Source organism: Syngnathus typhle, linkage group LG18, assembly GCF_033458585.1.
Source record: "Syngnathus typhle isolate RoL2023-S1 ecotype Sweden linkage group LG18, RoL_Styp_1.0, whole genome shotgun sequence".
NCBI classification, from domain to species: Eukaryota; Metazoa; Chordata; class Actinopteri; order Syngnathiformes; family Syngnathidae; genus Syngnathus; species Syngnathus typhle.
This window is the reverse complement of record NC_083755.1, coordinates 3,251,093-3,269,199: the sequence shown is the minus strand read 5'-3', so window position 1 is coordinate 3,269,199 and position 18,107 is coordinate 3,251,093. Positions and strand designations below refer to the sequence as shown.

General features: G+C 51.2%; 2 protein-coding genes across 5 annotated transcripts; both read left to right on the top strand.

Annotated features, from left to right (window-relative positions):
- The first annotated feature begins 47 nt into the window (after positions 1-47).
- LOC133143260 (annexin A4-like) lies at positions 48-4,620 on the top strand. Its single transcript, XM_061265125.1, has 15 exons — positions 48-191; positions 1,203-1,569; positions 1,638-1,675; positions 1,773-1,901; positions 1,990-2,077; positions 2,166-2,260; positions 2,343-2,456; positions 2,545-2,635; positions 2,721-2,800; positions 2,875-2,931; positions 3,007-3,100; positions 3,233-3,328; positions 3,449-3,507; positions 3,608-3,730; positions 3,833-4,620. The coding sequence occupies exons 2-15, from the start codon at positions 1,209-1,211 to the stop codon at positions 3,890-3,892; spliced, it is 1,485 nt and encodes a 494-aa protein (XP_061121109.1). The 5' UTR covers positions 48-191; positions 1,203-1,208; the 3' UTR covers positions 3,893-4,620.
- Positions 4,621-5,727: 1,107 nt separating this feature from the next.
- On the top strand, positions 5,728-18,090 carry LOC133143257 (disks large homolog 5-like). 4 transcript variants are annotated; one of them, XM_061265115.1, is made up of 34 exons: positions 5,728-6,462; positions 7,156-7,239; positions 7,782-7,850; positions 8,153-8,327; positions 8,405-8,548; positions 9,384-9,537; positions 9,654-9,910; positions 9,973-10,279; positions 10,365-10,595; positions 11,028-11,212; positions 11,285-11,410; positions 11,473-11,605; positions 11,678-11,808; positions 11,867-12,042; positions 12,112-12,215; positions 12,298-12,390; positions 12,534-13,322; positions 13,408-13,531; positions 13,619-13,745; positions 13,825-13,940; positions 14,020-14,103; positions 14,183-14,318; positions 14,392-14,554; positions 14,623-14,756; positions 14,821-14,955; positions 15,033-15,201; positions 15,274-15,422; positions 15,515-15,685; positions 15,750-15,946; positions 16,065-16,208; positions 16,304-16,431; positions 16,526-16,635; positions 17,159-17,268; positions 17,380-18,090. In XM_061265115.1, exons 1-34 carry the CDS (start codon positions 6,153-6,155, stop codon positions 17,481-17,483), a joined length of 5,769 nt encoding a protein of 1,922 aa, XP_061121099.1. In that variant the 5' UTR covers positions 5,728-6,152; the 3' UTR covers positions 17,484-18,090. The 4 variants fall into 4 exon arrangements, with proteins under 4 accessions (XP_061121099.1, XP_061121097.1, XP_061121098.1 ...); XM_061265113.1 differs by having other exon boundaries at positions 9,384-9,567; XM_061265114.1 differs by having other exon boundaries at positions 9,384-9,567; positions 11,473-11,606; positions 11,685-11,808.
- The last annotated feature ends 17 nt before the right edge of the window (positions 18,091-18,107 follow it).

The following is an 18,107-nucleotide window of genomic DNA, read 5'->3' as shown; positions in this document are numbered from 1 at the left end:
TTTTGCCCAAGTAAATAGTGTGAGGACTTTAAATGATTATATTAATCAATGATCCTTACTCAGTACTGCTGCCACAGAGTGCAAAGGTTGTCTTTTCTTTTTCCCCCAAACATTGTTCTTAAAGGACACGCCCTCTGCTTCCACTCCCCTTATAGACTCTCTCTTCCTGGAGCACACTCAACCCCGAACACGTAAGTAAAACAACAGATTTTTGTAAAAGCAACGATAAACGTAGCGTAATAGCATTGCGACCAAACGAGCGGGTTTCGTATTGTTACGATCGTTTCGCTGTTCTCCATCGCAAGTTGACGAGCTAATAAGGCAGATGCTAAAAGGAAGCTAACTCCCTCCGGGGTTGCAGGGGCGAAACAGAAGGGGCTGTTGTTATGTAATGTCAACTGACATCAGGCGAATACATCGTCTCATTACATATTTCGAAAGGAAGTCTTTGTCATATTATCTTTATTGCCAAGACGAGCTTGTGAAATGTAAGATTACGAAATCCACACGCCCGTGTGATGCTACCTTCCGGTGCACTTAGAATAATTGTAAAAGTGGAAATGACTGATTTCCTCGTACCATGGTCATCTTCCTCAAACTTATATAAATCTAGACTTCCAAAGTCAAATGAACATGATAATTCAAAATATACAATAAACGTCACATATGCAGTAATAACAGCAAAAATAATGCATTTTATTGAATGGCACCTTTCAAATGTGAAACAACTATTGCTCCATTCATAGTGGTGTGCATGGAATAAAAGTCAATTATACAATAACAAAAATGGTGAAATCACAGTAAAAACAAATAAAAAATAATAATTAAAAAAAGGTTAGACTATGGGTAAGTAAGTGGACAAGAGCGCAATGTTCTCCAAATTTCTTCCGTTGGTTGCAACAGGCTGTTTTCTTCATGAGTATTAGTCAGTCACTAGCAACGGTTGTGGTATGTCAATAACAACCCAATGAAGGGAAGAAACACAAAAAGGTCTTGTGGAGCAGGAATCTATAGTGCACTTTTGTAGTCTAACCGTAACTAACACGGGTCAGTTTTGCAGCCAACCATATTTATCAACAGCCATTGCTTTGACATAAAAGAACTGCAAGGATTTGAGGGACCAGATAAGGAACTAAAATTTCACACTGAGCATGTTCCTGTTGGTGACATTTAAAGAAGTAGCTACTTCCTCTTACTCTCAGGTGGTGATGAGCTATCCAGGTTATCCTCCTCAGTCGGGCGGCTACCCACCACAAGGTGGCGGCTACCCACCACAAGGTGGCGGCTACCCACCACAAGCGGGCGGCTACCCTCCTCAGGCTGGCGGATACCCGCCGCAAGCAGGGGGCTATCCACCCCAAGCCGGCGGCTACCCACCCCAGGCAGGCGGCGGCTACCCACCCCAGGCAGGCGGTGGCTATCCGCCCCAGGCGGGCGGTTACCCTCCAGCTGGGGGCGGCTATGCTCCCCAGGGTGGCGGCTACCCTGCCCCAGCTGGAGGTTTCCCACCTCAGGCTGGAGGATACCAACAGCCTCAGCCAGGAGGAGGCTATCCATCCATGGCAGGAGGTAACATCTCAAGTGCTTCATTTTCCCTATGGCTCCAACAAAAAAAAAAAAATTGTCTCGACTTGCAGGTGGTGCTTGGGGGGCGGCACCAGGAGGCTTTGGTGCAGTATGTAAAATCTTCCCAGTACAATGAACCTTGTTTACCATGAGAGGCCATCACGTCTTTTCTTCATAGTTTTAACTTGACTGTCCTCTGTTTTCAGCCAGGTGGCCCTCCACAGGGATACCCCGGGGGGGCGGCGCCAGGCCAGCAACCTGTGCCCAACTACCCCAGCGGAGGCGGCGGCTATGGCGGCGGAGTTCCATCCAATCTTCAGGCACCCGCCATCCCTGTAAGATGACCACTGTACTGGACTCTACAAATTTCCGTAGAGCAAAATGCACTTTTAATTGGAGCTTTTGTTCTGTTGGAAAAACTAGAAGGGCTACAGGGGCTCTATTAAGGACTTTCCTGGGGCCGATCCTCTGAGGGATGTGGAAGTTCTTCGGAAGGCAATGAAGGGTTTCGGTGAGTCACTGAATTTGACTTGGCGAGCAACTGGGACTTGTAATCCTGCATGTTCCATAACAATCTGCATTTTTGTTTTTCCTCCTAGGCACTGACGAAAACGCCATCATTGAGCTTCTGGGAAGCCGTAGCAATAAGCAGAGAGTTCCCATGGTGGCAGCCTACAAAACAACTTATGGAAAGGTTTGCTGGTGTTCATCGTCGAGAAAGTTTCTCCTCGCTTTGGCCGCCCTCTGGTTTTATTTGCCACATTTCCCAACCGCAGGACTTACTCCACGATTTGAAGTCTGAGCTGACTGGAAACTTTGAGCATCTGGTTCTGTCCATGATGAAGAGCCCGGCCTACTTTGACGCGTCTGAACTCAGAGAGGCAATCAAGGTTGGCAGGTTCCCACGTATTACGAGTCAAGAATATAATTTGAGGAAAAAAGATAATTCCATGGATACATTCCCCTTTTTTTGTCCAGGGTGCCGGGACGGACGAAGCTTGCTTGATTGAGATTCTCTCGTCTCGCTCCAATGCGGAGATTCGAGAAATTGTCCAGATTTACAAAGCAGGTTAGTTATCAACTTAAAAAAAAAAAAAGACCCGAATAAAGTGCTTCATGTACCTTTACTTACAAGTTGCCCAAAATGTTTCCAGAGTACGGTAAAAGTCTGGAGGACGCCATCAACAGCGACACCTCCGGTCATTTCCGAAGACTCCTGGTTTCTCTCTGTCAGGTAGATTTCGGCGTCGCCAATATTTGCCCTCCTCCAACCGGTCAAATCCTTACGTTCTTGTTTGGTTGCTTCAGGGCAATCGTGACGAGAGGGAAAATGTGGACATATCGCTGGCTAAACAAGACGCTCAGGTAACATCTTGCAGTCGTCTCCTTTCGCCTTGGCGTTGCTTTCCGTGTTCATATTTTTGCGCATCTCCTTGACAGAAACTGTACGCCGCGGGGGAGAACAAAGTGGGCACGGACGAGAGTCAGTTCAACGCCATCTTATGTGCCCGTAGCAAGCCTCACCTGCGGGCAGGTAGCTAAACAGCTTGTCCTAGTTTTCATTTGCCGTTGCTTGTAGGATTTAATTTAGCAAAATTTTGAGGGGAAAGATTTTTTTATTTATTAAGGAATGATACAAACCTCTGATAGTGACCTCTTGCTTTAGTCTTCCAGGAGTACCAGCAGATGTGCGGGCGTGACATCGAGAAAAGCATCTGCAGAGAAATGTCAGGCAACGTGGAGTCGGGCATGGTGGCGGTGGGTGAGTCAAGTGCCAATTTGGTAGACAGATGGATTTAAAAAAAAAAAAAAAAAAAACTATGTTTCTCATCTGCAATAGCAGCACCATGGTCAGAAATGTTAACACATTTTCCTCCCATAGTGAAATGCATCAAAAACACCCCCGCCTACTTTGCCGAGCGACTGCACAAGGCCATGCAGGTACAGGCATCATTTCGCTAGCCGAGACACATAAACATTTCTTATTGACATTATGACGGTAAGTTAAAATGATGCTAATATCATATCAATTGGGTGACAGGGTGCCGGGACCAAGGACAGGACTCTGGTCCGGATTATGGTGTCCCGCTCCGAGAGTGACATGCTGGACATCAGGCAGGCGTACGTGAAGACCTACGGGAAGTCGCTGTACACCCACATCTCCGTAAGTCTCATTGCCAGTACTTGCCTTTTAACTACTTGCGAATGGCTCGAGATTGGAAAAAAAATAAAATAAATCATGTCTTCCTAATGTGTGTGTTGTCAGGGCGACACCTCCGGTGACTATAAGAAGTTGCTGTTGAAGCTGTGCGGTGGTAACGACTAAAAAAAAAGGAAGACCTACTGCATCACGAGGGCGGGACATACAGTACATACTTAAAATACAACCCGCAGCGACAAATTTATATCGTATATAGACGCCTTGTTATTATTTAGCCGTGTTTGTCATAGCTTGCCAAATAGACCTCATTGATCGGCATCTCAGAATCATAGACGTCCGTCCCCGGAAAGCCGTCTGAAAACAGTCATAATTTGGCTCAGGTATACCTCAAGACACCTCCGTGTTTGAATTGAATTGATTCTGGGTGGATGTTGTGATGCCTGCTGCCGCCATCTAGTGGCAGGCTATGAGTTTCACTCATCACTTCAATCTTTTACTTCGTTCATTAAGCACTCTTGCCAAGTCAGCAGTAGTTTTCTTTTATAAACGTATGATAGAAGTATTTTTGGGTCGCCAAAACATTTCAAATTGTGATTCATGTGCTAAATATCTGCAATTATTACTTATGCACTAACCTGAACTCCTCGTGCCTGCTAGCCTATGCAAAGTTAACACCACCGCCTTATATGTTTCGCTTTAGATGACTCAAACTGGTTTTCTGAAAGTTCTGAACCAGTGGACTTCCTTGTTAGGGCCACTTGAGGGCGCTGTCAACACATTTTGCAACTGAATGTCTTTTTTCCATTTGACAATCGTTTTAAAGCTTGACATGTATGAAACACACCAACTAATATCATCGTTGTTATTTCAATTAAAAATACACACACAATACATCCTACCCGAGTCTGAGTATTAGATATTTTCACCCTTTCCCAGGCTGTACAGTACATATTAAAGGTGCGACCAAATGTTTGAGGACAGCAAAGCGAGCGGACGGCATCATCGTCGCTATAAATAGCGGCCATATTATGGACGCCTGGATTGCCCCATCCATGGGCACTACAAATGACTCAGCTCAGCACCTTTTCCTTTTGACTAGCGCTTATCCATTATCAAACAGGCCACCAGGGATAAATATTTGATACGGCAAAATATGGGAAGTTGCGGTGATACCTAGAACATCCATAAAATTGTGTTAGATTTTCATTAAATTCTTTATTCATTTATGTTGCTCTAATATCCTGTGACATTACAGGTTCTCCTTTATATACTTGTCATCACCCCTGAATGATGCCTGCGGTTAAATGTGTCATAATTGCCACAAACAGCAAGACTTGCCTGTCCTGTTTTTTTTGTTTCGTTTTTTTACCCCCCCAATTTGCAGTCTTAGGAAGACACGAGCGGCCCTAAATGATGGCACAACTTGCTCCAAGACAACAGTGTGACATTTACGCTTTTTTTTTTCTTTTACAGCCTTGCAACGCCCCCCTCTTGGGGAATGTGTGTGCTTGTGCTGATCTATATGGACACAGCGTCCTGCATTGAACTGGATTTACTCCATATTATAGCTCATGTCATGAAGACCATGTGCAAATTATGCTGGGATTTCAATCCCTAGTTATTCTTAAAGATGGCATTGTTGCAAGCTATGCCCGTGGAGGTTGCTGTGATACGACGTGATGGATGTCTAGTTGTTTGTCCAACAAGGAGTCAATCGCAATATTTGTTTGGTGCACTTTTTCTATCTTAATGCTAACACACAATAAAAAATACCATAGACCAACTAACAAGTTTGTATTGAACTGACACTGTAACAATACTTATGGGCATATATTCTTTATCCTCTGCAAAACAACTGCTATTAGTGTAGTAGCTATCGAGCTATCGCGATAGCTGACCGTACCTCGTTAGTCTACGTAGCCGCGAGGGTTGTAGCACGACTCTGTGTTGTGTTTCTATGCTCTGTTGACTGACTGTGCGCGAGCCAGGTGCGTCCAACCACCAAGCCCCGCCCTCTTAAAACCTAAAAAAAAATCCCGTGGTTCGAAACACGAGTGCTCCAATTTCTTGTACTTGTCCGTCTCGTTCGTGCTCTTAACCTTGTTTTGAGCAAGTTGGCATTAGTTTCTGCCCATTTTTCAAACATGTCCCAACAACTGCCGTGCCCTTCGGAAGCGTCTCGGAGTGCCGATCGAGCTGGGCTTTGACGACGAGGGGAGGGACAGAAAAAGAAAAGGGGGAAAAAGTGTTGTCATCTCGGCGCCGTCAACAAACATGGCTACTCGTCGTCTAGCACCAACCGAACCAGGTCGGCTCTCCTTCCTCTTCGTCTTCTTTTTCTCACTAAAAGCTTCCAAAGTCTTTGGCCGAAGGATTTGATTAGCCTGAAGCGAGCCGAGGCTGTTGCTGGACGTGGTGGGGAGCCATGGATCCGCTGCACAGAGAGTTTCTGCAAAAGTGTCATCACAACTTGGCAGAGTCCGTCACCGACGCCGACCAGCTCGTGGAGGTCCTGTCCCGGGGAGGCACGCTGAGCACAGCCGAGCGACACGAACTGACCCTCGGCAGCGGCGCCGGCGGGGAGAAAGTGGAGCTCCTCGTCAAGATTCTGCTCCGCAAGGACCGAGACCACTTCGCCGACTTCTGCTCAGCCCTGGAGGAGACCAACCCGCACCTGCACTCGGTGCTGCACACCGGTACCGGCACCACTCCCGGGCCCTTGGACCACAGCACCGGTAAGACGCAAACTTGTAGGAGCTAGTCTCGAAATAATTGTTGGCCAACTTTTATGCAGCCAAAGTGTGATTTGAAGTAAGGAGCGGTCCTTCATTTGAACAAAAGTAGTCCTTTGGTGCCATCTTGTAAATTCTGTAGGGAATGACAAGTTATTTTAGGGGTGTCAAAAGAGAAAATATGCCTGTGATTGGTGACCAGTATGATCACTGGGGTCACTGGGGTCTATCCAGCGTCTGCCTGTTTTAATGGAGCTAAAAGTCAATCTAACCATTAGGCAAATCAATAAGTCCTGCAGCGCTTTGTAAGGACAAAGGGTCAATATGGACACACACAAAAGAACATTTTGTTTTGCTTCCTTAACTGAAGTTCAGGGAAATTCACTGGCAATTATTGGGGATTAAATGAAATGTTATTCAAGCGTAAATATCAATATTTTGTTTTGTCATAACGAGCTCTCCTTGCCCACAGGCGAAGGCATCGCAGCAAATGTGTGATTAACAAAATAACATTGATGGAAATTCGTCAGCGCCCGCTTTGCGACTCCACTCTGCTGTCAGCTAGCTTGAATGGCGACGAGCCAACGATGCACGCCTACTGCCTGCATTTATTCCTAGGAAGACGGGCATTGCGCCGTGAGCTTCCCTTGCCGGCTTTTGACCTTTTTTTTTTTTAATACCGTGTTTCACAATTAGGCAGCACACGTGACAAGCCGTCGCGACGATGCGCTAAAGAACAGCAAAAGTGGGCAGAGTCGACACGGCGGACAGGTTCTTCCGGTAGGTGCGTGCGTGCAAAAGGAGCGAACAAGGCGTGAAGATACTTTCTCCGGGCTTGCATGTTTAAAATCATTTACAAAAATGGTTGTGTCCTCAAGGCCGTAAAGTCCGGCTCTGTGCTTGTGTTGCATTCAGCCGAGTTTGGCCTCTCCATTTCAGCCACTTTGATTTGTATTCAGGCTTGACAATAAGGACAGTGTTGAGCCTTTCCAGCTGACTGCCTTGCTAACAGAGTCTTCCTGCATCCAGTGTCTTGTGTTTGTGTCTCTCGCGAGTCACCCGGTGGGCTCTAAAGGAAGGGGTGGGGGGGACTTCCACCAGTCCACCGTGTCATCTTGTCAGCGTAGATAAAAGGCCGGGGCCCGCTATTCAAGGTCGATAATTAGCGACGCTCACCGGCCCGATCGCGGAAAGTCCCACCTTGGTATTCCCCCGGCTGGCTCTTTGTGTTTTTGTGGTCCTTTTGCTTTCTTTGGAGGCCTCGAGATGTTCGATCCGAGGCCGCAGATGGTCACCCTGTTTGTGTTTTTGCTTCCCGGCAGGGTCGGCGTCCAGCGTCTTGTCCGCCATGCCCTCGGATTCCGAGAGCAGCGGCTCCCTCAGCAGCGCCGGTGAGTTAGTTGCGTGGTGAACTTGGTGGGGGAAATCTGGGCCTTGTATTAGCCAGTGGTCCGGCCCGGCCCGGCCGTCTCCGTTGAGACTGAGCAAGCACATGCTGCTGATTACACAGATATGAGAGGGATTTAGTGACGCCGCGCGCACATGCACACAGAGCGGCTTCTTTTGCTCACTCCACCATGCCGCCTGAAATAGAAAGCCAGCTTTGGGTCACGGCGCCAGTTATGCCAGATAGAGTCCTCCGACAAGTTCCGAGGAGCGGCTGCTTGCGGTGCTAGCGTCTCGCCCGTTTCAGGTACGCCAACTCCGAACTCTTCGCCACCGCCGCCGCCGGCCTACGCGGATGCTACGCGGCCGCACGACAAGATGGACACGCTCCTGTTCCAGCTGCGCCACGTGACCCGGGAGCGTGACGAGCTCCGCAAGCGGCTGGCGCTCTCCTCGCCCGGGAGCACTTTTGACGACTGCAGGTAGTAGCGGCGTCGCGGCTCGAGTGTAAACAAAAGTGGCAAGCGGGTAACCACGGATGTCTGTCTCTCTTCAACAGGCCCAACTGGAAAGCGGGCCACGACTACGAACGTCTCAAGCTGCAGTGCATGAAGGCCATGGGCGAGCTGCAGTCGCTGCAGAACCAGCACAGCGGCACCCTCAAGAGGTGCGAGGAGGCCGTCAAGAAGGCAGACTTCTACCAGTGAGTGTTTTTTTTTTTTTGCAGCAGCAGCAGATTGCAAGTTTGGAAGTAACGAGTCTCAAAGAATACACGCCAAATGAGGCTCTGTAATTAGCGTGCCGACCCAGATGCCGCAGGCGCAGCATTTCTTGTCACCTCCTCGGGTTTAGGAATAAAAACGGAAAAGGGAAGCCGGCCGGTGGGTTTGTTTGCGAGCGCTCCCCTCCCCAGCGACATCTGGCCAGACGTTGGCGGCTCAAGATAATTATTGAGATTATTGCCGCGCTTAAGCCGCTCCTTCTCGTTTACTTTGCGTGCAAAGTCATGCCATCAAATCTGAACTTTTTTTTTTCCCCTTATATGTTGTTGTTATTATGATCTTGCAACTTTGACTGGATTTTCATAAGCTCCTCTGCTATAGTTGAGATTTGCTTCTCTTTGGATTGCAGTTTTGTTTCTCAACTTGATTTTGCTGTTTTGACCTGTTGTCACGCACAAGCCACATCAATCACAGAGTTCATTTCACGCACTGTCCAAGTTGCATAAGAGCATCATTTGAAGTCATTAGCTTGATAATGAGCTCCAAGAGAGAACATCTGGCTTTTTGACACACTCAACCACACTACTTTTAGCCTGCCCAACTTCTGGGAAAACTATTTTCTCTTTACCGCTAACCTGTTTGCTCCGTTGTGAAATCAGCAAAGTGCGTTCAGACAAGCCAACCTCTCTTTTTGTTGTTGTGCAGGACAAGAGTAAAAACAGATTCAAGACATTTGACCATTTAATCCGCACATTGTTTCACGTGTCACTAGAGGGCGTGGACATTTGACATCTGAGCTCGTATTTTGTTTTTCAGCACGCTGCACAGCCGGCTGGCGGGCGAGCAAGGCCAGCTCAAGGATGAGCTGGAGGCGCTGAGGCTGGACAACGTGCAACTGCGGCGCCAGCACGACCACGCCAAGCACAACTGCGAGGAACTGCGCCGACTGCGAGACGACCACCAGCGAGAGGTGGCCGACATGCGCCTGCTGCATCGACAGGTAGCCGGCCAGCGGGGGGCGCCGAGCTCACCGTGGATAATTGACACATCTGTGCATCCTGCTTGGCTTTGCGCCTTCGTTTCTAGGCCATTCGGGAAGGCTCCTCGGACGCCCTCAACAAGTTGTACGACTCGGCCGTGGACAAACTGGAGAGCGTGAGGAGCGACTACGAGGGCCTTCGCAAGCGCTACGACGACGAGACGGCCGACCACAACGCCGACCTGAGTCGCCTGGACCATGCGCTGGAGGAGAAGCGGCGCCTTCAGAAGCAGCTGGACGTGCTGACCAAGCAGAGGGACGCCGCCGTCCTCTACCAGCAGCAGTACTCCTCGTCCATACGCACGTACGTAAGGGAAAGGGGGAAAAAACACTGGCGAGTATGTGACTTCCTCTGGCCCGCCCCAGGTTGGACCAGCAGGAGCTGTCCAAGGCGGCCACGCAGAACGTGGAGCTTCAGCGCGAGATGGAGCGGCTGCAGACGGAGGCCACGCGCTTCAAAACACAGCATCTTAAAGCGGCCAAAGAGTGCGAGAAGTACAAGGACGAGCGCGACTCGGTCATCAGCGAGTACCGGCTGATCATGAGCGAGCGCGACCAGGTCATCAAGGAGGTGGAGCGGCTCCAGTCCGGGCTGGAGCTGGCGGAGGCCAAGCTCAAGAACACGTCCTCGGAGCGCCGCGTGGCCAACGAGGAGCTGGAGGCCCTCCGACAGGTAACCAACCGACTAAGTCGACCGCCCCCTAGTGGCCGTGGAAGGGGCATCAACCCATCAATATGGATGCTTTGTCACTTTGAAGGAACTGGCGTCGTCGCTGATGGACAGGGACCGAGCGCTCTGCGAGAAGAACGAGCTTCTGGAGAAGTACTGCCACGAGGTGAAGGACAAGGCAGAGGCGCAGAAGGAGCTGAGCCAGGCCTGCAAGGACATGGAGACGGTCCGCGAGGAGCGAGACGTCGCCCGCAAGGAGAGGACCGAGGCCATCGTCCAGCGGGACCGGCTGCTGCGCGAGTATTATCAGGCCAGACAGGTAGCACGCAGACGCCAGATTGATTCCCCCCCCCCCCCCCGCCCCCCCATGACAATAATCCCTTCATGTCATCTCATATAATAGTCATATTTTTTAGGGTTGTCCAGCTGCTGCCACGCTTCCACTCATTTTTTTTTTAATCCATCAGAAAATGATGGCATTCTCTGGAGGTCAAATAATCAATCCCAACAATAAGCGCCACAGGAATCAGTTCCAGCACAGGCTAAATTAATGCTTTCCCTAATGCCCTGTTAATTTTGTCCAGAGCAAGGCCAATGAGAGATTGCTCCTTAATTACATCACAGCTGACCTACTTTTCAACCGCAGCAAAAAAAAAAAAAAAAAAGTGAATGTGTATGACCAAAGCTCATTACATTGGCATCCTATGTTACTTTTGCGCTCAATCCAGTCGGCGTCTTTTCTCCAATGCAGAAACAAGACTCGGCCACTATGGACACAGAGCGAGCCAACAAAGAGATCGAGATGCTGAGGAAGCAATACGAGGCCGTGGGGCAGGAGCTGAAGGAGGCTCTGCAGGAGGCCGAGGTGGCCAAGTGTCGTAGGGACTGGGCCTTCCAAGAGAGGGACAAGATCGTGGCGGAACGGGAAAGCGTTCGGTGAGTTTGCGTCCTTTCTAAAGTTTTTGTGGTTGTCACGCGCCCAAAGTGAGTTTGCCGTCCCCGTCGCAGCACCTTGTGCGACAACCTGAGACGAGAGCGTGACCGAGCCGTCAGCGACCTGGCCGACGCGCTGAGGAATCTAGACGACACCAGGAAGCAGAAGAACGACGCCATGCGGGAGCTCAAAGAACTCAAGTGAGTGAAGGGGAAAATGCGTCGCCCAACTATATCGGCCTCACGTCGTCAACGTTGTGCAGGGACAAAATGGAGGACCAACTGGAAAAGGAGGCTCGCTTCCGCCAGCTCATGGCTCACAGTTCGCACGATTCCGCCATCGACATGGACACGGTGGAGTGGGAGACGGAAGTTGTGGAGTTTGAGAAGCGCAGGGTGAGGCCAACGGCTTTGTTTGTTTCCATCCGCAGCCACTCAACAAGTCGTGTGTCTTTTGTTTTCACGCAGGACATGGACATGGATTTGGAAGCGCTGGGCTTTGACATCGCCGAGGGTGTGAACGATCCTTATTTACCGGGAGATTGCGGCGTCTTTGTCACTAAGGTGGACAAAGGAAGTCTAGCGGAGGGCCGCTTAAGGTGAGCGAGGATTTGTTGCTTCCCGTTGTCAAATAGAAGACAATTCAATTGCGTGCAGGGTGAACGACTGGCTGCTAAAGATCAACAACGTGGACCTGACCAGCAAAGACGGGAAGCAGGCCGTCAAAGCCGTGCTGAGCGGCGAGGGCGTGATCAATATGGTGGTCCGCCGCAGGAAGTCGTTGGGGGGCCGGGTCGCCGCTCCTGTCCAGATAAACCTCGCCGGACAAAAAGGTTTGCAACAATCTGCCCTGTTCTGGTGCTAACCGAATCGAAACGTGCCACTGTCGCTTGTCCTCTCAGACTGCGGCATCTGCCTGGAAAGCGGAGTCTTTGTCGCCTCGCTGGCGCCGGGCGGTCCGGCGGTCCGAGACAATCATCTGGCAGTCGGGGATAGGCTGTTAGCTGTGAGTGTGCCGGGCCTCAGGCGGCATTTTAGCCTCATGGGAAAAACAGTAAAAACACAGGCTAACTGACCTAACGTTTCAGATTAACGGCATCCCGCTGGATAACAAGTCGCTGGCCGAGTGTGACGCTCTGCTGAGGACATGCCGCGAGTCGCTCTGCATCTCCCTCGCCAAGGTGACAGCTGCTCACTTCTTAAAAATAAATAAATAAATAGTTTTTTTTTTTTTTTAACGAAACACAAGTTGATCCATTTGAAAATAATGAACTGACATTCATATTCAGTATGTTCATGACATATCTGATTTGTTTGTGATCAGTTCCTGCCGCAGAGCTGCTCCGGCCAGAGTTTATACGAAACTCTGAGGGACTCTGAGAAAGTCTGCAAAAGCTGCCGTAGCGCCGAACGCACGCAGGCCGACAGCTGTGCTTGCGAATTGGGGTGCGGCGAGGACGACGGAGCGCGTGGCGACGGCGGCGATGTCGCCGGCCTTCGTGGCGACTCGCTACACTCCCGCAGCCCCTCGGAACCCCTGGCGGACTTCGGCTACAGGAGGCGGGACCTCCACCGGCGGCCCTTCACCTTCACGCCCGCGTTGCCCCACTGCAGCGCTCCTGCGCCAAAGGCTGGCGGCGGCACTTGGCCCAAAGTCATCGGCGGAGCGTCCGTTGCCGAGTGCGCACAGCTCTCCGTCTACAAGAGAGCCAAACAACGCAAGTCCATCTTTGACGCAAACCCTTTCAGGAGAGCGGAAGCGCCTCCAAGTTTGGACTACGTCTCGCTTTCTCAGCTGCCCAGACACTCGCCCCAGAGCTCGCTGGCCGAATCCTCCCAAGGTCCGCCCGGCGACACGTTCAGGTTCAAGCACTCGCAGCAGAGCAGCTCGGCGTCAGACTCCGCCGTCCCGGCTTCTCCCAAGCCCGTTACGGACGGGGAGGGCGGTCAGCAGCTCTACTACTCGGCCGAAGCTCCTCAAAGAGAGTCCAAGACGCCGGCGGATGATGACGGGAGTCCACACCGCGAGCCAGACAAGAGAAGGTACCGGCCCAAATCGGCACCGGCGCTGCGGCGGAACGTGACACCGCTGCGTATCCCGCCTCCCGTGCAGGTTTGTGGAAAACACAGGAAAGAAAGCTGCAAAATAAAAATAGCTGCATCTCATGTTGGAGTCAACGATATCATCTGACCGCCAGATTCACCATTTCTCCAACGACGAGCACTCCCCCGAGCCCATGGATTTGTTGCGCTTCTCCCCGATGCGAAATAATCGCTACAGCATGCACCTTGCGCCGCCCAGCTACAGCAGCGCCGTTGCACGTAAGTCGGCAAAACGTCATCCGGCCGTGTTGGAGTAGTTTGTCTTTCCCACCGCCGTCTGTTTATAAAGTCCCCATCATCTTTCAGAACCGACGCAGCGAGGCTTAGCACCGAGTCCGGCGAAGATCTCGGTGACGAGGAACGCAGTCTACCCGGGCCGGAATAACCAGATGCAGAGCGGCAATTCCAACGTCCAAGTGCGGTCACTTGCAAGGTGGCGTCAGTCTGCTGCACATTTTTCAAAACGTCTTTTGACAATCATTGAATGTCATGACGGCCACTTGACGTTTTAGCGCCCAGCGTCACGGTCGCCACAGTGTGGACCTCTACCACAAGCTCACAGGGGACGTTGGCGAGAGCAGCCCGACGCCTCACGGCACCAACTCCCTCCCCTCCAGCGCCAGACTGGGTACTGTATAAACTTTTATAAACTTGAAATACTTTTTTTTTTTTTTTTTTCCTCGCAATGACTCGTTTGTGTTTCTTAGTCTCCCTGAGCGCGTTGCAGTTTAGGGCCGAGCGCATTCGAATCCCATCGACTCGTTACCCGTGCTCCACTGGATCCGATGCAGGTATGGACTGCGCTTCAAATGATGGACAAAGGTCTGGGAGCAGACCCAAGTATATCACGCGGCGCTTGGCCACCCGCAGGCTCCCGTTCCGAGTGCAGCTCGCCTGCAACGCCTCCCACGTCCCCCGTTGGCTCAGGCGGCAGTTTTTTTGTCAGTAGCCAATCAGCGATCTCCGTCCCCACACGGCTCAGGATATCCACCAGCCGGAAGGACAGGTAAGTTGGCCCCATCTCGCCGCTCGTGATGGAAGCAAAAACATCATCAAACGTGTTTTGGGTCGTCCCCAAGGCCGTGTTCGGAGGAGCCGCGTAACTTAACGGTGCAGAAAGGAGCCGAGCCGCTGGGCATCTCCATCGTGAGCGGTGAGAACGGCGGTGTCTTTGTGTCCAAAGTGACTGCGGGAAGCATCGCTCACCAAGCTCATTTGGAGTACGGAGATCAGCTCTTGGAGGTACAAAAAAAGTGAGGGGGACGGGTGTTAAATTGACAGCCGGTGTGACAAATGTGGCCTGTGTCCAGTTTAACGGCATCAATCTGCGCAATGCCAACGAGCAGCAGGCGCGCTTGGTGATCGGGCAGCAGTGTGACACGGTCACCATTTTGGCTCAGTACAACCCTCACATGTTTCAGCTGGGCAATCACTCGCGATCCAGGTAGGCACCATCACACGCCGCGCTCCAAAGTCATCGACTGACCGCTACTCTTCCTCCTCCACAGCTCTCGCATGGAGTCCGTCGGCAGCCGGCCGACCCCGCGGGACAGGGGCGCCAGTACCCCGGACGAGCGCTCCTTGAGCGACAGCAAGCAGGACGAGGGCATGGCGACGCCCCCCTCCACGCGGGCCGCCGCCAGGTAACGCTTCATCATTAGTAGTCACCGGTATTGGGTAACTCGGGGAATGTGGAAAATCATATCGTGCTCCCGGCCAGGCTTCCTGTCGGCGCTTTGCCTCGTCTGGTCAGGCTGAAGAGGGTCCAGGGCGAGCTGGGAGTGCAGATCTGTGGAGGCAACCTCTACGGCATCTTTGTGGAGAGCCTGGATGAAGACAGCCCTGCTCAAACTCTCGATGGCCTTCTGCCTGGAGACCTGATACTGGAGGTATCTTCAGCAATGTCACATGCTTTGTATTGATTCATGTTCATTCCTTTTTTTTTTTTTCTCTCCCAACAGTACAACGGCATCAGCATGAAGAACAAAACCAAAGAGGAGGCTTATCTGGAATTGTTGAAGCCGGCCGAAACGATCACGGTCAAGGTTCAAAACTGCGTGGACGAGCTCGCCGCCGTCAGAGAGCTACCCGGAGATGGATTTTTCATCCGGTATGCAAAGTCAGGACATTATGACACTCTGCCAAAGTGTGGAATTGGCAGAGCGGGCCACGACTCAGTGGGCGGTTTGCGTGTTCCGCCAGATCGCTTTACGAGAGAGAGGCCGACGTGGAGCTGGAGCTGAGCTTCAAGAAGGACGACATCCTCTACGTGGAGGACACGCTGCCCAACGGCAACTTTGGCTACTGGATGGCGTGGCGCCTTGACGAGAAGGCGCACAAGTTGGAGAGAGGGCAGATTCCCAGCAAGTTCATGTAAGTCAAGCCTGAAGAGAGAAGGAGAAGCGCTTCTCGTCTTGACCCACGCCGCTCTCCCAAGGATGGATCAGGAGTTCTACCGGAGGCACGGCCTGGCCGACGTCAAGGACGACGGCAGCGGTGGCAAAAGCATGTCGGCCGCCGCCCGGAGGTCCTTCTTTCGCCGGAGGGTGAAGCACAAGCGCAACGGATCCAAAGACGGCAAAGACCTGATGGCATCCGAAGCCATGATGTCCGATTACTTGCCCATGGCCGAAGGTGAGACTTCCCGGCTCAACTTGGTTCCCGACGGGACGACCCAATTTTGTCTGTTGCTTGCCACGTGGATCAAAATGTTGCTGCAAACGACCAACGTTTTGTCTCGTTGCCTGCTCAGATGGCGCGTGCCTCGTCTATCAGCGGGTGCAGAAGGTGGAGTGCTCAGCCCCCAGACCTGTGCTGATCTTGGGGCCACTGGCCGAGGCTAGCAAGGACATGCTGGTCAACGAGGCGCCCGCCAAATTCAGTCGCTGTCCACCGGGTAAGCTGCACCGCCCGCCGAGAGTTCTCGGATGCTCGATTTGAAGATTGAAAGCGTTCGCGACATCTAGTCACCGTCTCAATATCAATTGGCAGAGATCATGAAGGCGTCCCAGCAGGCTATCGAGCGAGGCGTGAAGGACTGCGTCTTCATCGACTTCAAGCGACGCAGCGGCCATTTTGACGTCACCACCGTGGCCTCCATAAAGGAGATCACGGAGAAGGTAAATGCGGTGCACCTCGTCCACCGCCCGCCCGTACGCTTCCTCAAAACGGGAAAACCTTCACGTCGATTGCGTTTGAAACATTGTCTGGCAGGACTCTCACTGTTTGCTCGACATTGGGGCGCACGCCATCGAACGCCTCCACAGCGTTCATGTCTACCCCATCGTCATTTTCATCCGCTACAAAAATGCAAAGCAGATCAAGTGAGTACAAGCATAGTTTGTTTTGGTCGTTTTTTGGTTTTTTTCCCCCTCATAATCAATCACAGCATCTCACAAACCCAACAAATACTACCAATGCCAACCCACAGGAAATGATGACATCATTTTTATACGTGGATTGCCTTGATGTTGCTTTGCTGCCATCTTGTGGCAATTAAGACACATTTAAATGTACTGTTTGGTGTTTAATCCTACTTTTGCAAAGGACTCACTAAGAGAGGACTAGATAATGGTATTTTATAGTCACGTACTTCCGCAAGCCGCACGTGTCCATAACACGCAGGAGGAGATTGATTCCCTCTAAGCCTCCCCTTCCGTTCGCGGCTGTGTGGCAACTGTCCAGGGAAAGCCCGGTCAGCGTAGGCGGCGACAATGCCCCCCCCCCCCCATCCTCGAACACGCAGCGGCCTCGCGCTGTGCCAAAAGCCGAATGGGATCTTGGCGACCTTGCGCTGGCACGCTAACGCGGGTGGCTTGACGGCGGCGGTCTCTTGTGCGTCCTCAGAGAGCAGAAGGATCCCTTGTACCTGCGGGATAAACTCTCGCAGAAGCTCTCCAAGGAGCAGTTTGAGGCGGCCCAGAAGACGGAGCAGGAGTACAGCCGCTTCTTCACAGGTCCAAACTTGCACATTGACCAGAAGCACAACTCTGAATTGTGCACGTAATCCAGCCACAAATTCCCGCCCTCATAAATAACACCCATGCGCCTCTTTTTATTTTGATCAGGTGTCGTGCAAGGCGGCAGCGTGTCCTACATTTGCACTCAGATTGTCACCATCGTGGAGCAGGAGCAGAATAAAGTTCTGTGGATCCCCGACGGAGCGCCGTAAAACGGGTACCGAAGAAGAAAAAAAAAAAAAATCTGCACAACTTTATCATCGGGGTAAATGAACTGCTGACGCCACTGCCCGCGACCTCCACAAACACACCCAAAACCAGAGCGATGTACTGTACCTCAAATAGTTGTTGACGCTCGTATAAAATACGACAGCAATATGCGTTTCTATCTAGAAGCACTCCTCGACACAATCTGGAGCACCTTTGCCCCGCTCACCAGATATTTGTCTATTTTTATCAAATCATGGAGATGGAGCTTAATGGTATTCAACATAGCAGACTTTTTTTCCCCCCACCCTCTGTTCATCATTTCAGGCCTCACATTATGATGTCAGCGTGCCACGCATTTTAAATATATTTATTTCTACGCTACAAGTGTAATACAAAGCACATAACAGCAGCTTTTCACTTTGTGTGTGTTTTCTACTTGAGTTGTCAATTGCGTTTTGCATTCTTCCTTTAGCTGGGTTGCATTAAAGGGATGTTTGTCGGTTGTCCTGGTTAGCGACTCGCATCTTCCAACATTTCATCTGTTGGAATAACAATCATCTTTTTCTTTTGACTCTGATTAAAAAGGGTACGGACGATGACATGGTCAAATTTGTTTGTGCATTCTT

What these genes read in the sequence shown, in the direction of transcription:
- LOC133143260 (XM_061265125.1), top strand. Translation starts at nt 1,209, where the DNA reads ATGAGCTATCCAGGTTATCCTCCTCAGTCGGGCGGCTACCCACCACAA. An exon ending in TCCTGGTTTCTCTCTGTCAG is followed by an intron (nt 2,801 to 2,874) that starts GTAGATTTCGGC and finishes TGGTTGCTTCAG; the next exon opens with GGCAATCGTGACGAGAGGGA. An exon ending in TGGCTAAACAAGACGCTCAG is followed by an intron (nt 2,932 to 3,006) that starts GTAACATCTTGC and finishes TCTCCTTGACAG; the next exon opens with AAACTGTACGCCGCGGGGGA.
- LOC133143257 (XM_061265113.1), top strand. Translation starts at nt 6,153, where the DNA reads ATGGATCCGCTGCACAGAGAGTTTCTGCAAAAGTGTCATCACAACTTG. An exon ending in CTAGCGGAGGGCCGCTTAAG is followed by an intron (nt 11,809 to 11,866) that starts GTGAGCGAGGAT and finishes AATTGCGTGCAG; the next exon opens with GGTGAACGACTGGCTGCTAA. An exon ending in GTACAGCCGCTTCTTCACAG is followed by an intron (nt 17,269 to 17,379) that starts GTCCAAACTTGC and finishes TATTTTGATCAG; the next exon opens with GTGTCGTGCAAGGCGGCAGC.